The 23,457-nt window shown below is 45.0% G+C and overlaps 1 protein-coding gene across 2 annotated transcripts; it reads left to right on the top strand.

The window, feature by feature from the left end:
- Positions 1-2,525: 2,525 nt before the first annotated feature.
- Positions 2,526-22,569, top strand: SLC9A8 (solute carrier family 9 member A8). 2 transcript variants are annotated; one of them, XM_059862489.1, is made up of 16 exons: positions 2,526-2,606; positions 3,161-3,339; positions 3,643-3,723; positions 7,741-7,799; positions 10,242-10,325; positions 11,238-11,339; positions 12,148-12,182; positions 12,753-12,896; positions 14,127-14,265; positions 15,444-15,549; positions 15,706-15,822; positions 16,584-16,666; positions 17,810-17,921; positions 18,351-18,571; positions 19,667-19,813; positions 21,027-22,569. In XM_059862489.1, exons 1-16 carry the CDS (start codon positions 2,599-2,601, stop codon positions 21,156-21,158), a joined length of 1,749 nt encoding a protein of 582 aa, XP_059718472.1. In that variant the 5' UTR covers positions 2,526-2,598; the 3' UTR covers positions 21,159-22,569. The 2 variants fall into 2 exon arrangements, with proteins under 2 accessions (XP_059718472.1, XP_059718473.1); XM_059862490.1 differs by lacking the exons at positions 2,526-2,606; positions 3,161-3,339; positions 7,741-7,799 and having other exon boundaries at positions 3,661-3,723.
- The last annotated feature ends 888 nt before the right edge of the window (positions 22,570-23,457 follow it).

Genomic DNA, 23,457 nt, shown 5'->3' with positions numbered 1-23,457 from the left:
AGCTGTAAGGCAAGAGGAGCAGGCGCCTGCCATGGCACCAGCTATGAAGTGCAACTATGGGGCTTCCAGCTGCACAACAGAAAGAGTTCTTCACCCTGAGAGCGGTGCAGCATGAGTTCAGGTCTCCCAGAGCAGCTCCATCCACGCTCCATCCACACAGACATCCCACTCCTTAGGTATTTTCAAAATTTCTCTGGGCAAAACCCTGAGCAAACTCCTCTGGCCTTGAATCTGGACCTGCTATAAACAGAGGGTGGGCTGGAGCTCTCCAAAGGTGCTTTCAATGATATTTTTCCCTGATCTTAGGAGGACAGGATAATGACCTGCCAAAGAGGACTGGGCTGCACAGCTGGGGAGCTTCTTCCTGTGCTGTGACGCAGAGCACGAGGCGCACTGCATGGAGGAGGGAGGCACATGGCCCCCACTGTCCTCTGCCACAATCCCACTGACTCTCCGTCCCTTTCAACAGAACTTCTGGCTTTTCCACTGTGCTTCCCAGAAACCTCCAAAAGTTATTGTGAGCTAAGACAATGCAAGTTTGCAGAAGACTAATTTCTTCCTAGAGGCATTCTCAAGGGAAACACTGATGATTCACCTTTCAGTGGCCAGCTACTTCCAGCCATCCTTGGCAAACTCTGAGTTTTAGTCTTCACAGAAAAAAGGAAGACAGTATTCACAAGGAAATTTCCTGTGTTTCATCAGCTTAAGTGCATCTCATTCTAGATCAAGCTTCATTATTTATGGATGAAGTGTTGCTCAAAATCTCTACTCCAGCATATAATGAAAACTGAGATCAAAAAGCAGAAGTGCCTGTTTCTGATGTGTTGGAGGCCTGCAGTCTCACTGTTTCCAAGTGGAGGGAGATGTGCACATCACTCTGGAAATCAGCTTGCACCACTTTGCAAAGCGCCAGTCTCGTTTTCCACTGGCACCTGTGAGCTCTGAGTCACCCCAAGAGCTGCGCCTCGGCCGAAGCCACGCACTCTGTCCCCAGTGCTCCTGGGTTGTAAGGAATGAGTTAAAGCAGACGGGATTAGCAAACTGCAGATCATCGGAAATTAGCCAGTGTGGAAAAAACCCCTTGGTCAGAACTGTGGTAAGACTATCTAAGTAGGTCACAACAAAACCACATCAGATGAGAAAAGGAGGTCTAGGTTCAGTCTGTCAACATGAAACCAGACGTTCTCCAGCTCTGCCCTGCCAGTAACACAGAGAAAAACAACTACTGTCCTAGTCACTGGTTTTAAAATTCAGGCATGTTCATACCTATTCAGGCGGCTTTCACTTTTAAGTAAATGAGTGCCAGTGTCATAAATCTGAAATTTTATTTGATTAAGGTCACAGCTGATATTTCAGAGGGCCTTTAAAATTGAGGTACTCAATAAGTGTGTTTGTACAGCTCCCCTTTTATTTCCTGAGCAAGTCAGACCAGAAATCAAAGAAATGCATGTGATGCTGTGATACTCTGTCCCATGTCCCTGTCAGCCCAGCAACTTGAACTTGCACTGGAATCACAGATGGACAGACGAATGGATGGATGGATGGATGGATGGATGGATGGATGGATGGATGGATGGATGGATGGATGGATGGATGGATGGATGGATGGATGGATATCCTCAACTGACTTTATAAGCAGAAAGGTGTTAATTAGCATTATTTTCCAGGATGCACAGGAGACTTTAGAGACCCAACCCCAGCAGCAACCTGGGCCAGGAGGGCATTTGAACTTAAACCAGATAAAGCTGGCCTAAATTTTATTCTAATTTACTGATTAAAATCGCTAGTTAATTACTCACTGCTATTTTAATTCAAGTGCATTTTTATGCTGTTTTTGAGGCAGTGGCCTTCTGATTCAGCTCAGTGGGATGTGCCTGAGGCTTCGCTGCTGCTGTAGGGCCAGGCTGTGGCTGGAGGTGGGAGCCGGGGCCAGCTGTGCCGTGCCCAGGTCAGCTCAGCCAGCGAGAAGGGTTCCGGCAGGGGAACGTGTCTGATCGGAACCAGGATCCACTTCTGCCCCGCGCACCGCAGAGCAGGCCTGGTGTGACACTTGGCAGGCATTTCACCCTGGTGTCCAGAGCGCCTCAGAGCCGGCCTGTGCCACTGTGACCGCAGTGGTGGCTCTGAGGGACAGGACAGGATGGCAGCTGTGGGGACAAGGAGCAATGGTGGCTCTGGGGACAGAACATGAGGGCAACTCTGAGGGACAGGACACAATGGCGGCTGTGGGGATGGGGTGTGATGGTGGCTCTGAGGGACAGGGCACGATGGCGGCTCTGGGGACAGGGAGCGATGGTGGCTCTGAGGGACAGGGAGCGATGGCTCTGCTCTGGGGACAGGGAGCGATGGCGGCTCTGAGGGACAGGGAGCGATGGCGGCACTGCAGCCGCTGCCCCCGCCGGCACGGGGCACCCCAGGCGCTGCCGCCCCGGCGCGCGCGGAGCGGGAACGGCGCCGTGCCCAGCGCGCGCCGCCGGTGGCGCGCGCCCGCAGCCGCCCCCTCGGCCGTTCCGCCGCCGCCGCGCGCGGCCGGACGTGCCCGCCCGAGCGCCGGAAGCGGCGGCGCGCGGGGCGCCGTGGGAGCGTGAGCCCGGCAAGATGGCGGAGTGAGTGCGGGGCGACGGGGGCGGCCCGGGGCTGCGGGCCACGGTCGTGCCGCGCCGTGCCGTGCCGCGCCGTTCCGTTTCATTCCGCGGCGTGCCGGCCGGGATCGGTCGCGCTGCGGGGCACGGGAGGGCTGTGCTGTGCCATGCCTGCCGGGGGTGCCCGTCCCCTCAGCGGCGGCTCGCGGTGCCGTGCGGTGCGGTGCGGGCGGCCCGAGGGCCCCGCGCGGTGCCGAGCGCTCGGTGCCGGAGGCGGCGGGGCCGGCAGCGCGGTTGTCGCCGTGCCCAGCCGGGTGCGCGGTCATGCCCTCGGGTCGGGCTCTGGCTGCGCCGCGGGGTGGGCGCTGCGCTGCGTGAGGCGCTCAGCAATAGCCAGCTCCGGGAGCAGGAGCTCCCCGTGTTTGTCTCACGGCACTGCTTTTAAAACGCACCGTGAGGCGTTGGTCACCGGGGCGAGTTCCGTGTGATCTGGCGAAGGGTTGCTGTGTGCATGTCTGTGCTGGGCTCTGTCGTGCTGCTCCCATCCAGTATAATCACATATTGTATTATCCTGACAGGTCTGCAAACGCCACCCACGAAGTCATCAATGCCACCCTCCACACTATGCTGGCTGCTACTACCAAGTTGGTGGCACCTACACCTCCCAAGCCCATCCTTCCAGTTCAGACTGGAGTCCAGGCACAGCAAGAGGAACAGTCTAGTGGCATGACGATTTTTTTTAGCCTTCTTGTTATAGGTGAATGATGAACTGAAAGTCTGTTAATCTCTGTTAACTGTAGTCTGTATCTGAGAACATAGGCCAACTCAAAATGGTTTATTTCTTCTCTGGTTCTCTGAGAAGTGGGATTTTGCACAGGTACAGGGGTTTAGAACATTTGCGGTGGTGGAAGCCACTGCTTACACTGGTGCTTCTTGGTTTATTGTCAAAGTGAAGTCTACTAAATCATTATAAGTTTGCTTGTGTATTTTAAAATACTACTTAAAAGTATATTTTACTCTTTTTCAACACTCCTGAATCTCCATTTTTTTCCCTTCACAGCTATTTGCATCATATTGGTGCATTTACTGATAGAATACCGGCTTCATTTTTTACCAGAGAGCGTGGCTGTTGTTTCCTTAGGTGAGTAGCCATGACATTTGTATGTTGGATTTTATCCAGGGACTGTCAGTAGTGTGCACTTGAGATAATGCTCTGCTGTGTGTTAGCCATCACTAGAAAGATACAGCACACTGGATGCAGCGAAGAAAACTAGGAGTTCTCAGAGTTGAATGGATGGAAGAAATAAAGAAATGAGCATACACGCAGAGACTGGCCCAGGAAAATGACACCTGTAGGGATGTCACTGCCCGAGTACTTTGGCATCTTCCTCTGGTTTGCATCCTCAGGGTAGGACAAGATGTGCAACACTCCCTGGTCATGAGGCTCCAGCCTTCCCTTTGAGCTGGTACATGTGTTTATATTGGTGTTGGCAGATTTGTGTCTGAGTGTGGGATTTTAATGTAGCTGGGGACTGCAACTATCCCAAAAACTCACCTGGACTGCCAGATCCTTAGCTGTCCCAGCAGTACCATGACAAGAGCTCTTCCTATGGCTAGAGTTACAAGACTGTCACCCTTCATGGAGATCAAGTGTGTACTTAATTTGGAATAAATTTGGAGTATTTCTGAGCCTATAGTTTTATGCCAGGGTAATTTAATTTATTTATATGCTCTTGCTCCTGACTTATAAACATGTAATTGAGGAGCAAGTCAGGCAAAATACATTCATTATTTTCTTTACTTCTGTCTGATTTAAAGAACGTGGTCTGAGTGTTCCCAGCCCCAGTTTTTCAGCTGTGACTTGTCTGCAGGATTCTGTGATATTTTTGCTTCCCTTGGTGGTGATACTTTCACTGACAGTTGTTCTAAAAATGCAACAAGAAGACAAAGATGCTTAGTTATAATCCTGAGGCAGCTCAAAGGATTATATTATTGTTTGAGCAGGTAGGTTTTGGGCCAGGCTGGTACCTTCTCTGATATTTCTTAACTGTATTTTTACACAGTTCCTCAATTGGAGCAAGTGAGCTTCTTGGTGCTTGTCAGTAAGTTATGATTCCTGGAAAGCAGGGATCTCCTTGCATCTCAAGTGCTAGATTGAGAAAAGCTTAGAGCTATTACTTGGCAGAAAGAGAAGCATGTTTTCCAGCAGTGTGACTCCCTGGATTTCTAGATAACTGTGTGTTCTGGAGACCACATCATGTTTCTCACATAGTAGATTTTGGGGCTTCAAGCAGCATTTACTTGCAAAGGCCTAAGTGAGTTTCAGTATTTCTGTTCAACAGAAAAACAAACAGGTGGGTGAGGGTTCTGTCCTAGGGCTGGGTGTTGCCCACACCCCTCATCTTCATAGCAGCATCATCCATCAGACTTTTGTGCCTTTATAGTTCTGTGCCTGACACGGGTCAGAGCTGCTGCAGCTCATCCTGACTCACTTTGTCATCCTCACAGGAACCACCCAGTGCTGGGTTCACTGTTGACACACTTCTCTTTCCTTCCCTCCTTACATTATTGCTGTGGACAGGTGAGATGTCTTGTGAATGTATCTCCCAGTGTCCTGAAAGGTGCCAAAAGGACTTCACTGTCCCTTCAGTATCCTTCTCCTTTGTACACAAAAACCCAAGTACAGGGTGTCGATTTGGCTTCAGATCAGGTTAGTTACCATGGCGGTTAAATAGCTAATCTAAATTTAAATATAATCCCCAATATAAAATGCAGCAGTACAGCGATTGCTCTTGCTGGCATAGTTTTGGATTTTTTTGCAATCATTCTGTGTATCCTGGGCAGTGCAGAGCAGGCCAGCTTGTGTCCCTGCTCCTGCTGAGCTGTGCAGAGCAGCAGAGGCACAGACATTCTCCTCTTTCTGTTTCTTGTCACTGGCATCTCAGCTGCTGGAGAAGGGTTTTAGCTGTTGGATTGAGTATTGGTGTGTGCTGTGCTCCTGGGAGCCCCAACAAAATCCTGTTCAAGAAACAGGAAAGCTCCTTGCCAGGGCTGCCACTGCTACTCAGGGTGGGTCAGGAGGAGCAGTGCTGCATCTCTTGTGTTCTGGTCAGAGGCTGTGCAGGAACACACAGCTCAGATGGGCTTTGGGGTGGACCACAGCAGTCTGTCCCCAGTGAGGTGACAGGATAGCAGCAGATGCAATTCCTGTGAGTCAGCAGGGTGTCACAGCCAGGAGCAGCCCAGGTAGCTGATGTCCTGTGTCACTTCAGCCTTGTGGAGCTCGTTTGTAGGCACAGGCATATTTGCAGTACTCTCAGCCCTGGTGGGAGTACAGCACCTGTGTGGGCCCTGCAGCTGCCAGCTCAGTGACCCTCTGGTCCTGGTAATGCTCTGCACAGTTTCAAGTATCCAGTTTTGCCAGCAGTGCCAGAAGTGGGGTGTGTCCTGTTCTGACTTGTAAATTTAGCAAATCCTCTCAGGAAGTCATCGAAGGCTAATAAAAGTGGCAGCAGAGAAGAGAGATATGATTTTCACAAGTGTTTTTCCTCCCATTGTCTAAGCTGCTCAGAAGCTTCTGGCTTATGTTTTCTAGAGGGTGTGTCTCTCCTGGTGGACAGGGTGTGAGTGCATTCTCTGAGGCTGGATTTTGATCCTCATCCTTACAGTTGCTGGAATTTTGTTGGTAAAAATAGTTTCCAGAAATGTTTTTTCTCTTTGATTTGTTACTGAGTTTTAGTGTGTTCTTGAGAAAAGTAAAGGTTGGTTGCAATAAGAAAATGCCTGTAAAATTTTCCAAAAAATGAGGTGTAGATTAACTGTTACAGACTGACTTACTCTTTTAATTAGCCCCTTGACAAAACTGACCTGCCTGATTTAATGGAAACAGCTGATCTAAACCTGCATTCATTCATTTAGTAATAAAGAAAGAGTAGTTTGTAAATGCATGTGGCATGTGAGTGGCTGTATCTGCATTCTGTCCTTCAGAAAACAGCAGACCTTTGATGTTCCTTCATTTATGTTTTCCTCTTCCTTTCCATAGGAACCATTTCATGGAACAATGATTTCTCCCCTCTGGGATGGATGCCTTCCCAGATTTTTGTATAAAGGAAGGCTTAGGCCTCCTGGCTTTGTGTGTGTGACACATCCATCAGCAGTAATCCATGTGATTCTGTTTGTGAGACTCTTTTGTTAGCTACAGCATGAGAGGAGGTCTCATGAGTTACAGAAAAGCACACTTAACATGAGTTACAGGAAAGCATACTTCAGGCTTCTCAGACACTCTGTACCTTTCATTTGGAGTATTTGGCTTCTGTTCCAGTGTTTGACTGTGAAGTCTCCATTCTGTAAATTATAAAACACAACCATGCAGAAGCACAGATCTGAAATCTGGTTGAAGACAAGTTCCCTATAACTACTTGAAAACAATTAATGACAGTTCATGAGTTATCTTTGTGACTTCCAGAAGAAGTCTTGTTAGTTTTATGTTTGAAGATGTATGGGAGGAAAGAGTGCTATAACCTTTAACCACTGAGTTTGCAGCAGCCTTGATAAAATTCTGTCTTCTGTATTCACATTATTTCTACATGACTTAAACAGTGTGTAATTCATTTGGAAAATAGTTCTGACAGGATCTCCACCCTGATCAGAGTTTGTTGCCTTCTTCATTGCCAGAAAGTGCTATGATTTCATTCAAACAAAATTCACTTCTGTGGAGAAGACTGATTTCATTTAAGCTGCTTTAACTGCAAATAATATTGAAGTGACATGAAGCACAGATACTTAACTCATAACTTCCTGATTCTTCAGCAAGAAAGGAGAAATTTCATTTGAGTGCAGCTTAGATGAGAAGTGTTTTTGAGTAGATAAGCCTGTTATCTTTCTGAGCCAGTGAGCATCACACTCTCAGTAGGTCAGTTTGGAGCTGGGATATCCCAAGAGACAATCTGTTGTGCAGGGAAACACTGCAGTTATGTAATGTAGTGGAGACTGGGTATTTGGGGATTAAACCCAGAACCACTCAGTATTTTCATGGTTTAGGAATGAAACTAACTTGCTGCACTATGTTTTGCCTTGTTTTCACTTCTAAAACTTGGAGAGCTGATAAACAGTGACACATTTTGTTGCTATTTCAGAATGTTTTCTTATTCTCTCCTAGGTATCCTTATGGGAGCTTTTATAAAAATCATAGAGGCTCAAAAGCTGGCCAACTGGAAGGTATAGTTGTAACAATTAATTTTTAATTGTAGAAAAATCCCTAAATCTTACGAAAAAGGCTTTGTAATACTTGATGTTTTAGAGGGCAAGTCCTGGCAGAAGTTTCTCCAAGAGCTGAAGTCTCCAGCAAAGCAAGGATTCTCCTACTGTTTATCCACATTCCTCTTCACTATTCCTGCTCTAATTTAAAATCTTGCAGCATTTAAACTATGATTTTGTTTCACAGCACTGAACAATTTATTAGATCAGTGAACTGATTGAAGTCACAATGATTTGAATTGCCAGTTCTAAACAGAATTTATATCAGCCAGCTGAACGTCTTGATCTGAGTAGTGAATTTTAATCCTAGCTTGCAATTTTATCTTTCTTGGCAGTTATTGCCCTAAAGGAAGATCTTTTTTTCTAAGATTTCCTTAGTTGAAATACATTAAAATGCACAGATTTTAAATCTGATGTAGCTTTTGAAATACTTATTATACTTTGTTTTTTTGTCAGCTAACTACGCTGCTTCTGTGTACACTTGCTGAAACAATTACACAGCTCAGCAGTTGTGTTGAAATGTTTCATTTTTACATATGAAGTCATTAGAAGCAGTGGGGGCTGCAGTAGTTAGTGCTTTTTCATTCATGGTTTGTGTCAGCTGGATTTGACTTAAAGTTGAAAATCAGTTAAATCACAACATCAGCGTTTTAAATTAGTTTCTTATGGATTAAATAAAATAATCTGAGTAAGATCATGCATGTAAGAAGGAAAAAGAAAGCTTCATGCTCTGACTGGAGCACTTGTTCTCTAAACACAGCAAATACTGATCACAACTGATGAATTACGTGGGGGTTTTCTGGGAAGTGTTGGTCACATCTTGGGAGGCACTGGGGAGCTGTGCTTGTTTGTGTTGTCAGCCAGGGTGGAAGGCCACAGATATCACATTATTATTTTTTTATTTGAGTTATTTTCACTGTAATAAAGCTTAGGTTTTAACATAGGCTGTTGTAATGTTAGATCAATGATTATGGACTTTATTACATGGTTATAAAGGGTTCTAGGTTTATTAAATACTTTTTGTTTATCTGATAAGATAAAAAATGAACTATTTAACTGCAGGCTATATCCCTGTACAAAGCAAATCATGGACCATATCCCTGCCCTGAAAACTTTGCCATGTGATTTCTAGTGATCACACCTTACCAAGTGTTCATTCGGGTTCGGCACTAAGACCTTGTGCTTGCTGGCAGTTCTTGGCTAGCACAGCTGATGGTTTAATTTCCTCTGCTTCCATGCAGCACAAACACAGCCCTTCCTTTCCATTGTCCTCAGTTCCTTGTCCAGCTCTGTTTTGGGTTTTTATGGAGTGCAGGCTGGGCTCTGTGGGCCTGCTGAGGTGCAGGTGCTGTGCTGACAGGAGCAGGCAGTGTCAGCCATCCCCTCCCAGGGCTGTGCGTGCACACCCACGGGCTGAGCGTTTCAGCCCAAAGGATGAGTTTTGTTTGCTAGCCCCCCAGATCCTTTAAGATGGTTATCACTGGTGCAGGCAGGAATGAGACTTCAAAGAGATGAGTACCTCTGTTTTGGAAGCTGGTGTGAGAACAGAACAGTCCATCAGCTGTTCACCCTGGCTTTGAACAAGTTCACTGGTGCTTGCGGAGGTGACAGCTCTGGGGGCACCAGGAGGAAGGAGACAGGTGGGTAAAGAGGCTGGCCCCTCAGCTGGGATTCATTTGCCTTCTGTGCCTGCTCTGCCAGCAGAAAAACCAGGGTGCCAGGCTGGGGGTACAGCATGAGCAGTGTTAGCCAGGGGATGAGATAAGTGACAAAGGCTGAGGGCACAAAAAAATAGCATCTTACCTCATGGTGGGTTCCATTTATATCACTGTGCTGACAAAAAGGAACCATCAGAATAGTACCATTCAATTCAGGCAGAAATTACATTTGCTGAGAAGAATGGAGCCTCAGGCCCCTCAGGTGGTGTGTCACCTGAGCCTGGTCACCTGCAGGGGCACTGGGCTGATGATGTGATTTTCTTGTCAGGTGATGAGTTTTCCAGTGAAGCTGCTTGGTCCCAGTTAACCTGTTCTGTTCAAACAGTGGCCTAGAGGTCACTGTTCCTTGGCAGTCCTTACAGATTTCCAGACTCTCAGATAAAATGGGAATACTCTTTGTGGAAACTGGAAGATTTTTCCTTTACCATAAATAACTAGGTTTTGTGCAGCATTTTTGGAGACAGTAATTTAAAATAAGTAACTCCTAATTTTCTATCACTGGGTTGAAAAAGAACAATAGAAGTAGCAGCCCTGGAATAGTCTACTGTTCTTCAGTCATGATAAGAAGGGAGAAAGATTTCTCATTTTCCATCTCTATTTTTTAATAGCTTTTCTTTTGGAAGATTTGATGTTATTTCAACAATGATGATATCCCTGAAATTATAATGATTTTTTTTTTTTTCAGGAAGAAGAAATGTTTCGTCCAAATATGTTTTTTCTGCTTTTGCTTCCACCTATTATATTTGAATCTGGATATTCACTGCACAAGGTCAGTCCCTGCCAGACACTCATTTTGGATGTTTTGTTTGGAACAGATTCTGCTTTTAGTTATCTCCATGAAGCTTAGCACAATTGCAATAAATTCCATTATATTAATCATTAGGGAATTGAGAGTGCAAAATTTAAACCTCTTCAACCCAGAGTGCAGAGAGTGTAGCTTGTTGCTGATAACTGAGTGCTGGCAAGGTGTGGGGTGCAGCACAGACAAGGTTTTCCTTGGCTGGAGAGGTTCTTACCTCACCAGAGCTGTACAAGGGCTGCTGTGAAAGAGAAGTGGGAAAGGTGGAGTCACTCCACAGCTGAAGAAGAGGAAGGTGTGTGTAAGGTTGTGACCCTTGCCTGGGGGCCCGTGTTGCCATGGGCATTTCTTACAGCTCTCCTCCTGGCCGAGGGGCTTTGGTGCTCCCTTGTGCAGCCCCTCTGCTCCAGCTGTGCTGCAGGAGAGGGAGGGAACAGTGGCCATGGTGGTACCAGGGGCTGCTACCAACACTGGGGGCCTTCTCATACAAAATCACAAGGAATGGACTAGCAACTGGGAAGTGTACAAGCCTTTTTCAATGCCCTGTCTCCAGCAGAGGGATTAACTTACACTTCTGCCAGGTGGGAAATATGTCTTAAATGCTGGTGAATATCCAGCTGTTTGCCTGAGGATTGGGTTCTTGCTATGGTGCCAGCCAGGGAATCAGTCCTGGGATTCAGAGGAGTTGCTGTTGTCCTCAGGAGAGCAGCAGTGTCTCTAGGCAGATGGTGTGGATGTGTGTCCTGGAGTGCCTGGAACCAAACTGAGCCTTTGTGATGGGAAACCCAGTTGTGAGTTCGGATCTAATTAAATGGAAACCCAAACATGAGTTTTCCCTCAGGCCATTTGTACTAATTTACTTATTTTATTACTGTGTTCCAGGGTAATTTTTTTCAGAACATTGGTTCCATCATTCTGTTCTCAGTATTTGGCACTGCAATATCAGCTTTCATTGTAGGTGGAGGAATCTATTTCCTGGGCCGGGTAAGACTTTCTGCTTTGAAGCACTTAAGTTTATCTGGCTTGTTGTTTGAAAGTCCCTTTTTCAAGAGCAGACAAACAGAGTGAAGGTGAATTCCTGGGCACAAAGTGCAGTTCTCTGCTCTCACAAAGGCAGTGTTGCACACCCCCTTCCTTGGATATTGCTGGAGAGGCCGTGGCGTCTCCCTCCCTGGAAGTACTCAAAAGCTCTCTGAACACAATCCTGGGTAACACAGTCCTGGTGTTCCAAGGGCCCTGTGCAGCTGGAGGGGTGGGGTAGGTGACCTCAGGGGTCCCTTCCACCTGAGCCACTCTGTGACACAGCGTGTGTCGTGGGAAAAGCAATTAAGACTCTAGTTTTACTTTTTTCTAACTTTCACAATCTTCCTGTTGGAAGGCTGTTCCAAAACCTGTGTTCTCTAGAGCCATCTTATACTCTACAATATTAATTTTTTTTTTTGTTTTTGCTTCTGTGGTGTTTCCCATTGGTTACATGTAGACACAGATATTTATCTTTCCTCTCGGACTTCATTCTGGAAGGCCAAGCATTGTATACTTACCTCTTTGCCACTTAGATTTCTCCTCCTCTGAATGTCTTGGTTACTCTGCTCACCTGACTCTGCTCCAGTCCCCTGATCTTGGGTGAACAGAATTGTAGCAGCAGATTACAGTGGGAGGGCAGTGTTAAACTGGACCACATCACTACTGTGAATTTTTCTTCATGATGAACTCAGGATTTGATGAATAGTTTGTTTTTTAAGAAAGAAGAACACTGCAGTTAATTGTGATTATGTTCTACCCATTCTTTCAGGCTGATGTAATTTATAAACTCAACATGACAGACAGGTAAGCTCTTGGGGAAATGGTGTAGTATATGGAATAAAGCTTTCTTCAGGATAGCTGCAGGTGGGAAATGCTCTACAGTTGGCCATCTCTTTTGGTCAGTGTTCAGACTGCTGAGATTCAACACTGTGTATGGAACTAAGATATAGATGGAACACTTCTATACCCTGTTTATTACACCCTTATTTCCAAATAGTGTTGTGTTATGTTTCATTCTTTTGCATTCTAGTCTGTTCTGTTCTGTGCTCAGTGATTTCTTGAGAGAGATACTGGGTATTTTAACCAAACTTTAAGATTTGTAAACCTTGATTAGCTAGTATTATTAATATATGTGATAAGAGTATAACTTCCTTGTCCACATCCTCTCTTAAAAGACAGAATAAGTTTTTCAGTGTCAATAATGTAAATTTTTCAAGAACTTGGCAAGTGGCCAAGTTCTTATGACTGGAAAGAAAGTACTTTCTTATGACTGTGTAGAAACTGTAACACAAATGAGCTTTGTTACTGTTCTTCATGGAAGTTACTTCATGGAAGTTTTTCTTTCATCTAGTTTCCTCTTTTGTGTTCTCCCAGTTTTGCATTTGGCTCTTTAATATCTGCAGTTGACCCCGTGGCTACTATTGCCATTTTCAATGCCCTCAATGTGGATCCTGTGCTTAACATGTTGGTTTTTGGAGAGAGTATTCTCAACGATGCAGTCTCAATTGTCCTGACCAAGTAAGTACACTGGAGCCACACATGTTTATGGAAACAGTCTCTACATAATTTTCTGATAGTTTTTTTGGTCTACAGTTATTCTTCCACCTTCCTTTGGAACACATGGTGTGTTTCAGGTGTGAGGCTGAATCCTGTATGGTGCTTCTGTGTAAAAAGTAATCCATGACTGAACTGCACGGGCAGGGGACAGTAAATGTCCCCTCAGTGCCTTATCTCACTGACCCTAGATAATTGGTTCTTTCTAATCCCGTTCATTATCAGCTCTCTTTGCATCCAAGGGTCCTGGCAGCAGGAGCCCCATGTGTCACCTGTCAGGCACAGCAATATTTACCTTCCCAGAGCTGCTCTGTCTCTGTGCCATTGGCTGGTGCCCAGAGTGCCACTGTGGCTGGGGAGCAATACAGCATGTCCATGCAGTGGGGTTGTGTTTATGTTGGGGCTACAGCAAAGAGGAACTTCCAGAATCCTTATCTTTTGCCTATGATGATTCTTTGGGGCTGACAGAGTAAAGAATGGATAGATATGTCTTCATCTTATTGCTGAAGCTGAAGATGTGACTGTGAATGTATAGAGGGAACAGCTGTGCCAAGCACGTAGTGAAGTCAGAGTAATTTTCTAGTGGAATAATTGCTTTTATTACAGTTGTTCTTTCAGGGAAAATACTGAAGGCTAAAAGCAGCCAAAAGAAGCACTAGCTAGAATCTGTGTGTTCTTTGCACAGAATTTTCATTAGATATATTCCTGTAATTCAAAGAGGTTTCTCCCCTTTCCTGTTAAGAGCTGCTTTGTTTTCTTTCAGTGACCTTCTTGTCTCTCATCCACACCTAAATATTTGATGAGAGTTCTTCCTGTTCATTTGTTCTTCTCAGAGGATCACATGAGTTTTTAGCACTGTAAAATGTGTTTTCTTTTCCTTCTCGAAGTTTGAACATTGTTTTCAAGTTCTGGGCATCACCATAGCCTACTTACGCCATTCTGGGATTCTTCAGAGGAGCAGTGCTGGATTTTTAGCAGAATTAGGTTTCCCTTTGGGGATTACACTGAGGCTTGATTTAATGTCTTTTGACATTCCTCTTGTTATACATATCACAGTAAAAGCCTTTTAAGAGTGGTAGCAACAAAGAAATGGGAGTCTTTTTTGTTGTTATGCTCAAAAGATGTTTGATATTTTTGGATCCAGGCTTAGAATGTATAACCATTTCTTTTTATTTCTCTTTTAATTGTATCTAGCACAGCAGAAGGTTTGACAAGGGAAAATATGTCAGATGTAAGTGGATGGCAAACCTTTCTACAGGCACTGGGATACTTTCTCAAGATGTTCTTTGGCTCTGCAGCACTTGGCACGCTTACTGGTCTTATTTCTGCATTAATATCCTTTTTTAATTTTGGTGATACAGACGTATACATTGGTGAACTGCAACATCCTAGTAGTATTTTTCTTTCCATCTTCTCCAGCATTTCTTAGAGGATATTTCTTATTAGACGTCTATTATTTTGGTATTATGTTTGTGTGCATGGGAGTGTATTAAAAGTGGCATCAAATTTTTATGAACATAATTAAGGTCTGAAATGTTGTATAATAGCTTATGTGCATTGGAGTGTTATAAGATATGGTAATTGTTTTGTAAATTCAAAATATATTAATTCCATTTCAATACCAATCCATTTTAACAAGCATATGGCCTTTTTTTTACATACATAAAACAGTTAATTAAAAAGAAAAAAAAGCTGCTTTTCCCGGGGGCCTTTGAGTCAGCCCAGCTCGTTTGTCCCTGTGGATCATGTGCAGGCAGCTGAATGCAGACACTGTTCTGTTTGGATTTACCCTGGGTTATATTTTGCCTCTTCCACGTCCATGAATTGGTTGCTAAACAACCCAGGAGCTGCTCTGCTGAGATCAGGAAGGCTGTTAGCTGTAGCTCAGGCACCTTTGTTACTTCTTGGGCTTGTTCAGTGCTAGCTCTGACTTCACTGTGTGAGCTCTGGGCTGTACAGCTGTACCTGTATCAGCTGGGACACACTGCCAAACACTTGGCTTGTAAACAGCAGGAAGAGAATGTTTGGTTAAATACAGACTTATTTCCCCTTTTGGTTCATCAGCCTAATTCAAAACCTTTGAAATTATTCCATGCATCACAACAAAAGAGGGAGACAGTTGTTCAACATTTCTTTGACTCATATCTAAATTATACTAAGTCAAAGAGGAAAGCAGCTTGTTTGCTCTTTAGAGTTACTTGTGTCTCAAAAGTATTTGACTTACCTGTTGTTACCAGTATTGTAGAGCACATCAATAAGAGATCTTTTTCTGTCTCTAGCTCTGTCTTCTGACAGACTTCTAGCAGCAGTAGCTTCTATAAGAAACATTCCCCTCATAAGAAATTACTAATCTTTCCATACTTGAGTTGAAGGCCAATATGTAGATTTTATTGGCTATTCAGTAGAGAAGTACATTAAGCATAATCATTGTTTTGTAACGAAACAAACACATCAAAATATTTCTTTGATTTCTTTTTTAATTTACTTTTTCCATAACATTTCTGTGTGTACGTACTAAAGCACATTGATTTAAGGAAGACACCTTCCCTAGAATTTGGGATGATGATTATCTTTGCTTACCTTCCTTACGGACTTGCAGAAGGGATCTCACTCTCAGGTGAGAGCAAAACGACTTCTGACCACACGGTTAGATGCATTAAAATATTTGTATTGCTGGAGAAGCAGGTTTTGCCTTGTGAGAAGATTACTCTGGAGGGTCTCAGCAGTAAATCCTTGCAGAGTCTTGTGCTGACTGCCACGTTCTTGCCCACAGGTATCATGGCAATCCTGTTCTCTGGCATCGTGATGTCTCACTACACACACCACAATCTGTCCCCAGTGACACAGATCCTGATGCAGCAGACACTCAGAACTGTGGCTTTCATGTGTGGTAGGTGCTGCCTGCTATTAAATCTAGTATTAATCCTTTAAAATTTCACTTGCATGGAACTGTGATTCTGTTGGCAGCAGCAGAGGTGTGAATATGCATCCAGGCACTTGTGTGTCCACAGTCCTTGTCTTTAAGAGGAGAATTCCTGAGAGTGGAGGCTGCAAGGCACTCAAAAGTCACCTTTCCTGCCACGCTGGATAAAACATGCAGTAAATCTCTCTCCCATCCTGCAGGCCCCTGCTAAGATTTGCCATAAGATTGATGGCCAAATAGAGATCTCTGACTGGTGTGTTCCTCTAGTCTGTTTTTAGTTCTAGGACATGGGGTTGAGTGGTATTTTTTAATGTTTTTTAATATAAAAAGCTACTTGCAAAAGCAGTAGCTTCACATATGGAGGTTTTTGGAAGTAGTGGTACAAGCAGCTCAGTCCTAGAGCCTTTCCAGTTCTTTTTGCAAACCAAACCTTTGAAGAAATTACATGTGCCTGCCTTACAAGTATGTCCCTGATTTCTGGGGGCTGCCATGAACGAATTCTGTATTGTTTGCAGGAGGATGCAGTGTGATCAGGGAGTGGCTTTGCTGCAGAGGGAACTTAACCACTCCTTAAGTGAGCACCAGCAGCTCTCCAGGGTTTGGTCAGGAAATCCCATTTTATGTACTGTATGTAGTAATTAATAACAGGAGTGGAAAAGGTTTCTAGAATTGTTTATTTAAATGTGATTTCTAGAATTGTTTATTTAAATGTGATTTCTCTTTTTCAGAAACATGTGTTTTTGCGTTTCTTGGCCTGTCAATTTTTAGTTTTCCTCACAAGTTTGAAATGTCCTTTGTCATCTGGTGCATAGTAGGTATTTACTTTCTTCCATATCGTTTTAGATGCATTTTTGGTATTGGGGAGGGGGAAACACCTTACTGTTAAAAGATTTTAGAATAATTGTTATGATTTATAGGTTTTTATAAAAACTTCTCTGACTCCTTTCCTAATTCTTTTGTCTTTAAACCCATTTCAGCGTGCCTTAGTGCAGTGACTCTGTGGATCACGTTTCAGGTGGGCTTGGCCCCACCTGTTGCCATTGTAATGGTTTAATATCAGCATGAGAAGTGTGTTCCTTTTGCAGAGTGCAGGGAGGGCACTGTGGGTCCGTTTCCAGCTGTGTACAGCAGGGTACACTGGCCCATTCAGTGCAGGGTTCAAGGGAAGGATTGTTATCTACAGCTTCCCCAGACAGGGATATCAGCACAGGGAGCTGCTCTGCCTGCCCTGCACACAGCTTCCCTATCTAATGTATGTCTAAGGTGTGACACTTCCTTCTGGGTGGCACTGCTTTCTCAGGCGTGATGCAAATTGTGTAATTTTGGGGTGATTCATAAAGGAAAACAGCACAGCCCTTCAAGGATCCTGCTGACTAATTCTAGGATATTTACCTTATCAAGGTCTGTTTGTAGTGGAGCTTAAAAACAATGCTCTGAGAAAACCTTGCCTTTTTCTGAGTTAAAGTTTTCTCTGTGTTTGTTAATTGTTTGCCATTCAATCAATAGTCCCCTTTTTTTTCTTTTCTGCTCTCAAAAGTGTTGTTTCAGTGTGGGGTATGTTTCACAGCCATACCCAAGAACGTGTTGAGAAACAGGCTGATGTGTGTTTGTTTGGCACCTGGCCTTTCTGAGCAACTGGGCCACAGGGAGACAATAGAAATACCTTATTGCCTCTTGGCTGCTGCACCAAGGGAATGATTAAAGGAGCTGAACTGAGGAGCACTTTTACCCAAAGTACTTCTTGGTCTCCTTGGAATGCCTCCTGGGTTCCTTTATTTATTATAAGTAAAGCAACTTGGTCTCCATCAGAGACAGGTCTGATTTAGTTTCAGTTTAGCAGACCTGCCTGTGAGCAAAAAGAGCATATTCCCCTTGCCCTGTAAAACCAGCTGCAAGTGGGGCCTTGTGGATGTAACACACCAAATGGTCTTTTGCTTTTATTTCTGTTTTTCAGGTCCTGGTTCTCTTTGGTAGAGCAGTGAATATTTTTCCACTTTCCTATCTACTCAACTTTTTCCGTGATCATAAAATCACTCCCAAAATGATGTTTATCATGTGGTTTAGTGGTAAGTTAAAGCTCAGAATACTGAGAACCAGAAAAAATGTTTTATCTCTTTTATTGTGCGGCCCACTCGAGGAGGAACTGGTTTCTCATTGGTTGAGCAAAACTCAGCTAAATATTTGCACTATTCTGAAACCCAAGTGCAAGGAAATGTTCTCTTTCCCCTTTGTGCTGGAGGACTTGGCTCTGGTGAGCCCCACAAGAGCTTTTCTGCATGGAGGCTGCTTGTCTCTCTAGGCCCAGCAGCTTCACGGTTTGAACAGCAGTGCCTGAAATGCTCAGGCTGGTTTGGGGTGGCAGCCAAGTGGTAGATAATGGGCACAACACAGGGTTGGGAAGGCCCTTTTGAGGGTGGAGAATTGCTCTTGGGCTCTCTGGGTGCTCAGGTGCTGCTGTGTTGACTCTCCCTTGCTGCCCTGCTCTCTCCCCTGAGGATTACGTGGTGCCATTCCCTATGCCCTCAGCCTGCACCTGGGCCTGGAGCCCATCGAGAAGCGGCAGCTCATCGGCACCACGACCATCATCATCGTGCTCTTCACCATCCTGCTGCTGGGAGGGGGAACCATGCCCCTCATCAGGCTCGTGGACATCGAGGACTCCAAACCACGCAAGAGGAGCAAGAAGGACGTCAATCTTAGCAAGACAGAGAAGATGGTTTGTTTGGGGTCTCATTCACAGCATCACTGGCGTTTGGTTGGGGAGTTTTTTTCAGTTCAGACATTTTTCAGGACTAGTACGTGATTTTTTACTAAAAAGTAAGATGAAGGCAGTAGAAAAACCAAGGTAATAGGACAAAGCCAAGCATTCAAATTTTAAAATATCCCAAAGACAGAGTTTGGTTAGTGTTTATACAAAATATGTGTTTGGACAAGGGGAGGAGAAATACTCTCTTAATTCAATCCAATTACAGGTTGATCTGTATAAATTAAAGTAATCCCTGGAGAAGCATAAAGCAGATGATAGAGGATTGAGTCATATACAGAGGGAAAGTAGTGGGTACAGTGTGAGATGGAAATTAATCATAAAAGGCAGATGGAAATTATTTTGAAAAATTCAAAGGCCATGAGAAGGTCATAACAATAGCCCCCCTCTGACTGGACTTTATTTTAAAGCAGTTTCTGGCAAAGCAAGAGATCTGACAAAGCCAAAAGCCACTCTGGAACCTCTTGTGCAAAAGATGAGAATAAAAAGTATCACAGAACATTTTTTCCTGTTTTTCTCTAAACCTTGCAGAGTATATATTACTCTTGAAGAGTATATGCAGGGTATTGTTCTGGAGGATCTTAAGAACATTTTCTCTTTGCATGAGGTTGGTTGTAGTCTTTAGAATGACCTTGCACTGTCCATAGGAGGAAGTGCAGGCAGAGTGCAGGGACAGGGCGTGTTTGACAGGGCTCGTTTTCAGTGGGACAATGACAGCAGTGCTGCTTGCTGGATCAAAGCATTGTCCAGCTCACAAGAGAAAACCTGCACAGTAGAAACCTGTTCTCAGCAATAGTGACAAAACAAAACATGGAACATTAGAGGTCTTTTCCCTTTCAGCATGGAAAGGGAAGCTAAGTGGCTCTGGGATTCAATGGCTGAACAGACTCACAGTCCTAAGCCCTGCAAGGCTGGGATGGAATCATTTCTATGTTGTTCCAGCATGACAGCTGGTTGTGACAAGGGAGACCACAGAGCAGGGGCTGAAGCAAGGTGGTGGGATGACTGCCACTTCTCTCAGTTATTCCATCTTTGTGATTTTTCTAGGGAAACACTATAGAATCCGAGCATTTGTCAGAGCTCACAGAGGAGGAATATGAAGCCCAGTACATAAAACGCCAGAACCTCAAAGGGTTTATGCGGCTTGATGTGGAGTATTTGAATCCTTTCTTCACCAGAAGACTCACACAAGAAGTAAGTCTTCCTTATTTTCTTGAAGAAGAGAAACTGGTTGAGGTGGTTGTTGTCAGTACCACACAGGGCTCATCGTACAGCCACACGACTTGTGTGGGGACAGTGGGACATCTGTGTATTGCTCATGCTTGGAGAGAGCAGCTGTAATGAGCAGCTGCTCTGTAAGTTGGATTAGAAGAGCATCTCAGAGCTCCCCCAGTTAAACTTGGTGCAGGGATTTGCTGAACTCGCCTTTAATTGTGCAGGGAACCATGAAGGGAAGGGCATCAGGAGTCACAGCTGCTAGAAAAAGCTGCTGCCACTCGGGCAGAGTTTTTAAAGAGCTGTCACACGCAGTTCCTGCCTCTTGCTGTCAGTGGTCCTGTGACTTCTGGAGCTGTGCTGTTGCTGCAGAATGCAGTTTGTATCTTGGAAATAGGCACCAGCATTGCACCCTGTGCTTTCCAGACTGCTCACTTCCCAGAGACAAGGCTCTGGGGCTGTACATGCAAAACAACACCTGACAGTAACTTAACACTGAGTGCCCCCAAGGTGTAAATACTGTGCCTTTTTCACTCCCTTGCTTCAGAAATCTGAGGCTCCTTAGTCACAGAATTCACTGTTTTTCCAGTTTCCCATGGAAGCATTTTGGCTGTGGAGTTAATAATTTTGTGTAAGTACACATTCCATCTTCCTAGCCTGCTCAAAAGTACTGTTTTTCCTCTTGTTTTGTACTTTTCAAAAGTACCATTTCAGCACTTTCCTACAAAAACTAGTCATTTATTGCAAAACCAGAAAGGAATCAAGAAACCAAAGTAAGCATCTGACTCGTAGTTGGTAGCCAAAAGCACAGGCTGCCATCCAGATTGCAACCAAAGGCTGGAAAAATAAGCATGTGAATCACCACGGCTGGCCACAAGCTTCCCAGTGTCCCTGGGAGCACCAGGAGGAGAGTCAAAGCCAGGCCCTCCAGACAGCATTAGGATTGTTGAAACACACAGAGCAGGACTGTCTAGAGAACACAGGTAAAAACACCCCTCACCAGAACTGTCATCTGTAGCAATAATTACTGGCTGAGCCCTGATAAATGTTTTCTGTTGGGAAGCAGAGGGCAGTGCGTGCTCGGAGGGCAGGAGCAGGTGATTGCCCGAGGGCCGTGCCCAGCCCTGGCCCTGCAGCGCCCTGGCACAGGGCTGCAGCAGCAGGTGAGACTCTGTGCTTTGCTTTGCCCCAGGACCTGCACGACGGGCGCATCCAGATGAAGACCCTGACCAACAAGTGGTACGAGGAGGTGCGCCAGGGCCCCTCGGGCTCCGAGGACGACGAGCAGGAGCTGCTGCAGCAGAGCGGGGCCGGGGCACGCTGAGCTCCGCGCGCCTCCCCGGGCCCGACTGCGCGGGAGCTGCTGAGCCAGGGCTGAGCTCCCACGTGTCCATCCTGTGCTCCTTGTTTAGGTGAAACCCACAGCTCTGCTGTCGCTGTTCAGGAAGGGAAACCCACAAGGGTCAGACGCTGGGTGGGCTGAAGGAGGAACCTTTTGCTCAGACTTCACTGCGTAGCAAATTCCAGGCAGCCCGATGAAGAGCAGAACCATCTGCCATGGAATGGTGACATTGTTGATGGGGATGGGTTCTTCCCATCCCAAAACGTGCTGCGACCACACGCTGCAGGACAGGGCCTGTGTGTGGCTCTACAAAACAACAAATTGCACTTTACCTTTTATATATATATATATATATATGTGTGTGTGTGTATATATATATATATATATGTGTATATATATATGTGTGTATATGTATGTATATATATATATATATTCATTCACAGCATGAAGAGTCTTGACAGTTTATACTGTGAATTTGTTTCAGCACTATTAAGGGAATCGGACTGGAGAAAACGTATAATTTATGGAATTTGCACATTTTGAACCCAGAAAAGATGCATACCTTGACAAGAGCAGATGTTGCACATACAGGGAATCACCTCTGAAAATGTAGTTTTGTCACTTAAGAAATCCTTGATTTCTGTTTTATGGGATTTTTCGGTTTTTATAGTAAGGGATCTGATCCACAGACTGATTGTAGCATGGTTTTGGGGAAATGGGGGTCTGTGACACCACAGAACTGCGTTTGAAATTGTTGTTTCTTTTCTTTGGCTAAAGCCAGTTGCAGTTGGGTTTCTATAATTGGCAGTTGCTCCTTGCTGCCACTTTGGCTTCAAATCTTAGAAAAGAGCAGCTTCTGTTTTGCCTCATTTATGAAGTGTCCCTAACACTCCACAATTCACCAGTGGAATTTTTAAGCTTCAGTGGAAGCAAAAGCAGGACGTACATGAGGAAAAAAAATCTAATCCAGGTACAGAAACATTAATACTGCACGTGGCTGAAGCAGCCTCTGCTGGGAAGTGCCAAACAGCTTCCTTTAAGCTGTCCCATTTTTCTCTTCTGCTTAGACTGTTTCAGAATCTGTGTTATCACTGCGTTTGTTCTCCATGGCCCAGTGTTTGCTCGGCATTGCCAACACCTGAACGTGTTTGCTGCACGTTTTCCATGGTGACACATGCAGCAGTTTGCTCCCACTGCCAAATTCCTCCTTGGTCATTTGCGTATCCACTGTCAGGATGTGAATTACAGTTCAGCACCCAAATCTGACATGCAAATGTGCATGTTTGTTTCTGAAGATGTGAGACTTAGTTTTGGTCTGGTTTTGCTGAGTTTTTTAATCCACTGCTTACCTACTGTGAGAATAAAAGTTCAAGAATGTATTCAGAGTCCTGAACGTGTTGTCTGAGCAGTTTTTCAAAATACCACATCTTGTCCCCTGCTGCCCTTTCCCTGCCTGTGGGAAGGGCTCACTGTTTGTCCCAGAGCTGGGACACGCACAGCTGAGGCTGAGCAGGCTGTGAAAGCCGTGGGTCCTTGTTTCATCCATGGGGATCTGTGTACACATCGGCCTTTTTGTCACCCTTCTAGACCTCAGCAGACTGAACTAAACTTCAGTTACCCATCACTCCTACTGCGTTTCTCACCTTTAAACCCAGGAGCTGCTGGAAGGTCCACGAGAGCTTCTCAGGTGTTCCGTGGTGGAGCTGCTGTTACCCCGCTGCTGGCACAATGCCTCAGTCCCGCGGCTCCCGGCGGCTCCCGGTCCTTCCCGGGGTTCCCGGTGCCGAAGGCTCGGTCACGCCGCACCTGCGGCAGGTGCGCTGCTCGCTGCCGCCCTCTGGCGGCGGCCGTGAGCGGAGGGAATCGCTCTGAAGCGACTCTGGTGAAGACCCTGGGGATGGGTGGGTTTAAAACCAACTATTCTAAAACTTCACATAATATTACGTTTGTCAAAACTTGGAATTCAGTGTGTATTCTGAGAGAGCAAAGCTAATTCCCTCATTTTGGAAACCAAAAGAAGTTTTTGCCACAGTGCCCAATGCTTATATTAATTTATCAATACAATGGCTTTTCTGTCAGTCATTTCAGAGTTTGGAGTTGTTCACTTAATATGCTTAGAAAATAAATATTCTTCTTTATTGATTTGCCTGGCAGTTACTTTAGATAATTTCCTATTTTATCAGACCAATATTAATTAAACTGTAACCCTCTTTCCACAAGTTAACTCCTCCCTCCTGACTTGGATCTGCAAACTTGTGCAAGAGTGAACTCGATTTCTGAA

Source organism: Haemorhous mexicanus, chromosome 18 (assembly GCF_027477595.1).
Source record: "Haemorhous mexicanus isolate bHaeMex1 chromosome 18, bHaeMex1.pri, whole genome shotgun sequence".
Classification (NCBI taxonomy): domain Eukaryota; kingdom Metazoa; phylum Chordata; class Aves; order Passeriformes; family Fringillidae; genus Haemorhous; species Haemorhous mexicanus.
This window is presented reverse-complemented; position numbering and strand designations above follow the sequence as displayed.

Bases quoted from the DNA above. Each gene is read 5' to 3' on its own strand.
- SLC9A8 (XM_059862489.1), top strand. The intron at 3,724-7,740 runs GTGAGTAGCCAT...ATTCTCTCCTAG, and splicing joins CGTGGCTGTTGTTTCCTTAG to GTATCCTTATGGGAGCTTTT. The intron at 12,897-14,126 runs GTAAGTACACTG...AATTGTATCTAG, and splicing joins GTCTCAATTGTCCTGACCAA to CACAGCAGAAGGTTTGACAA.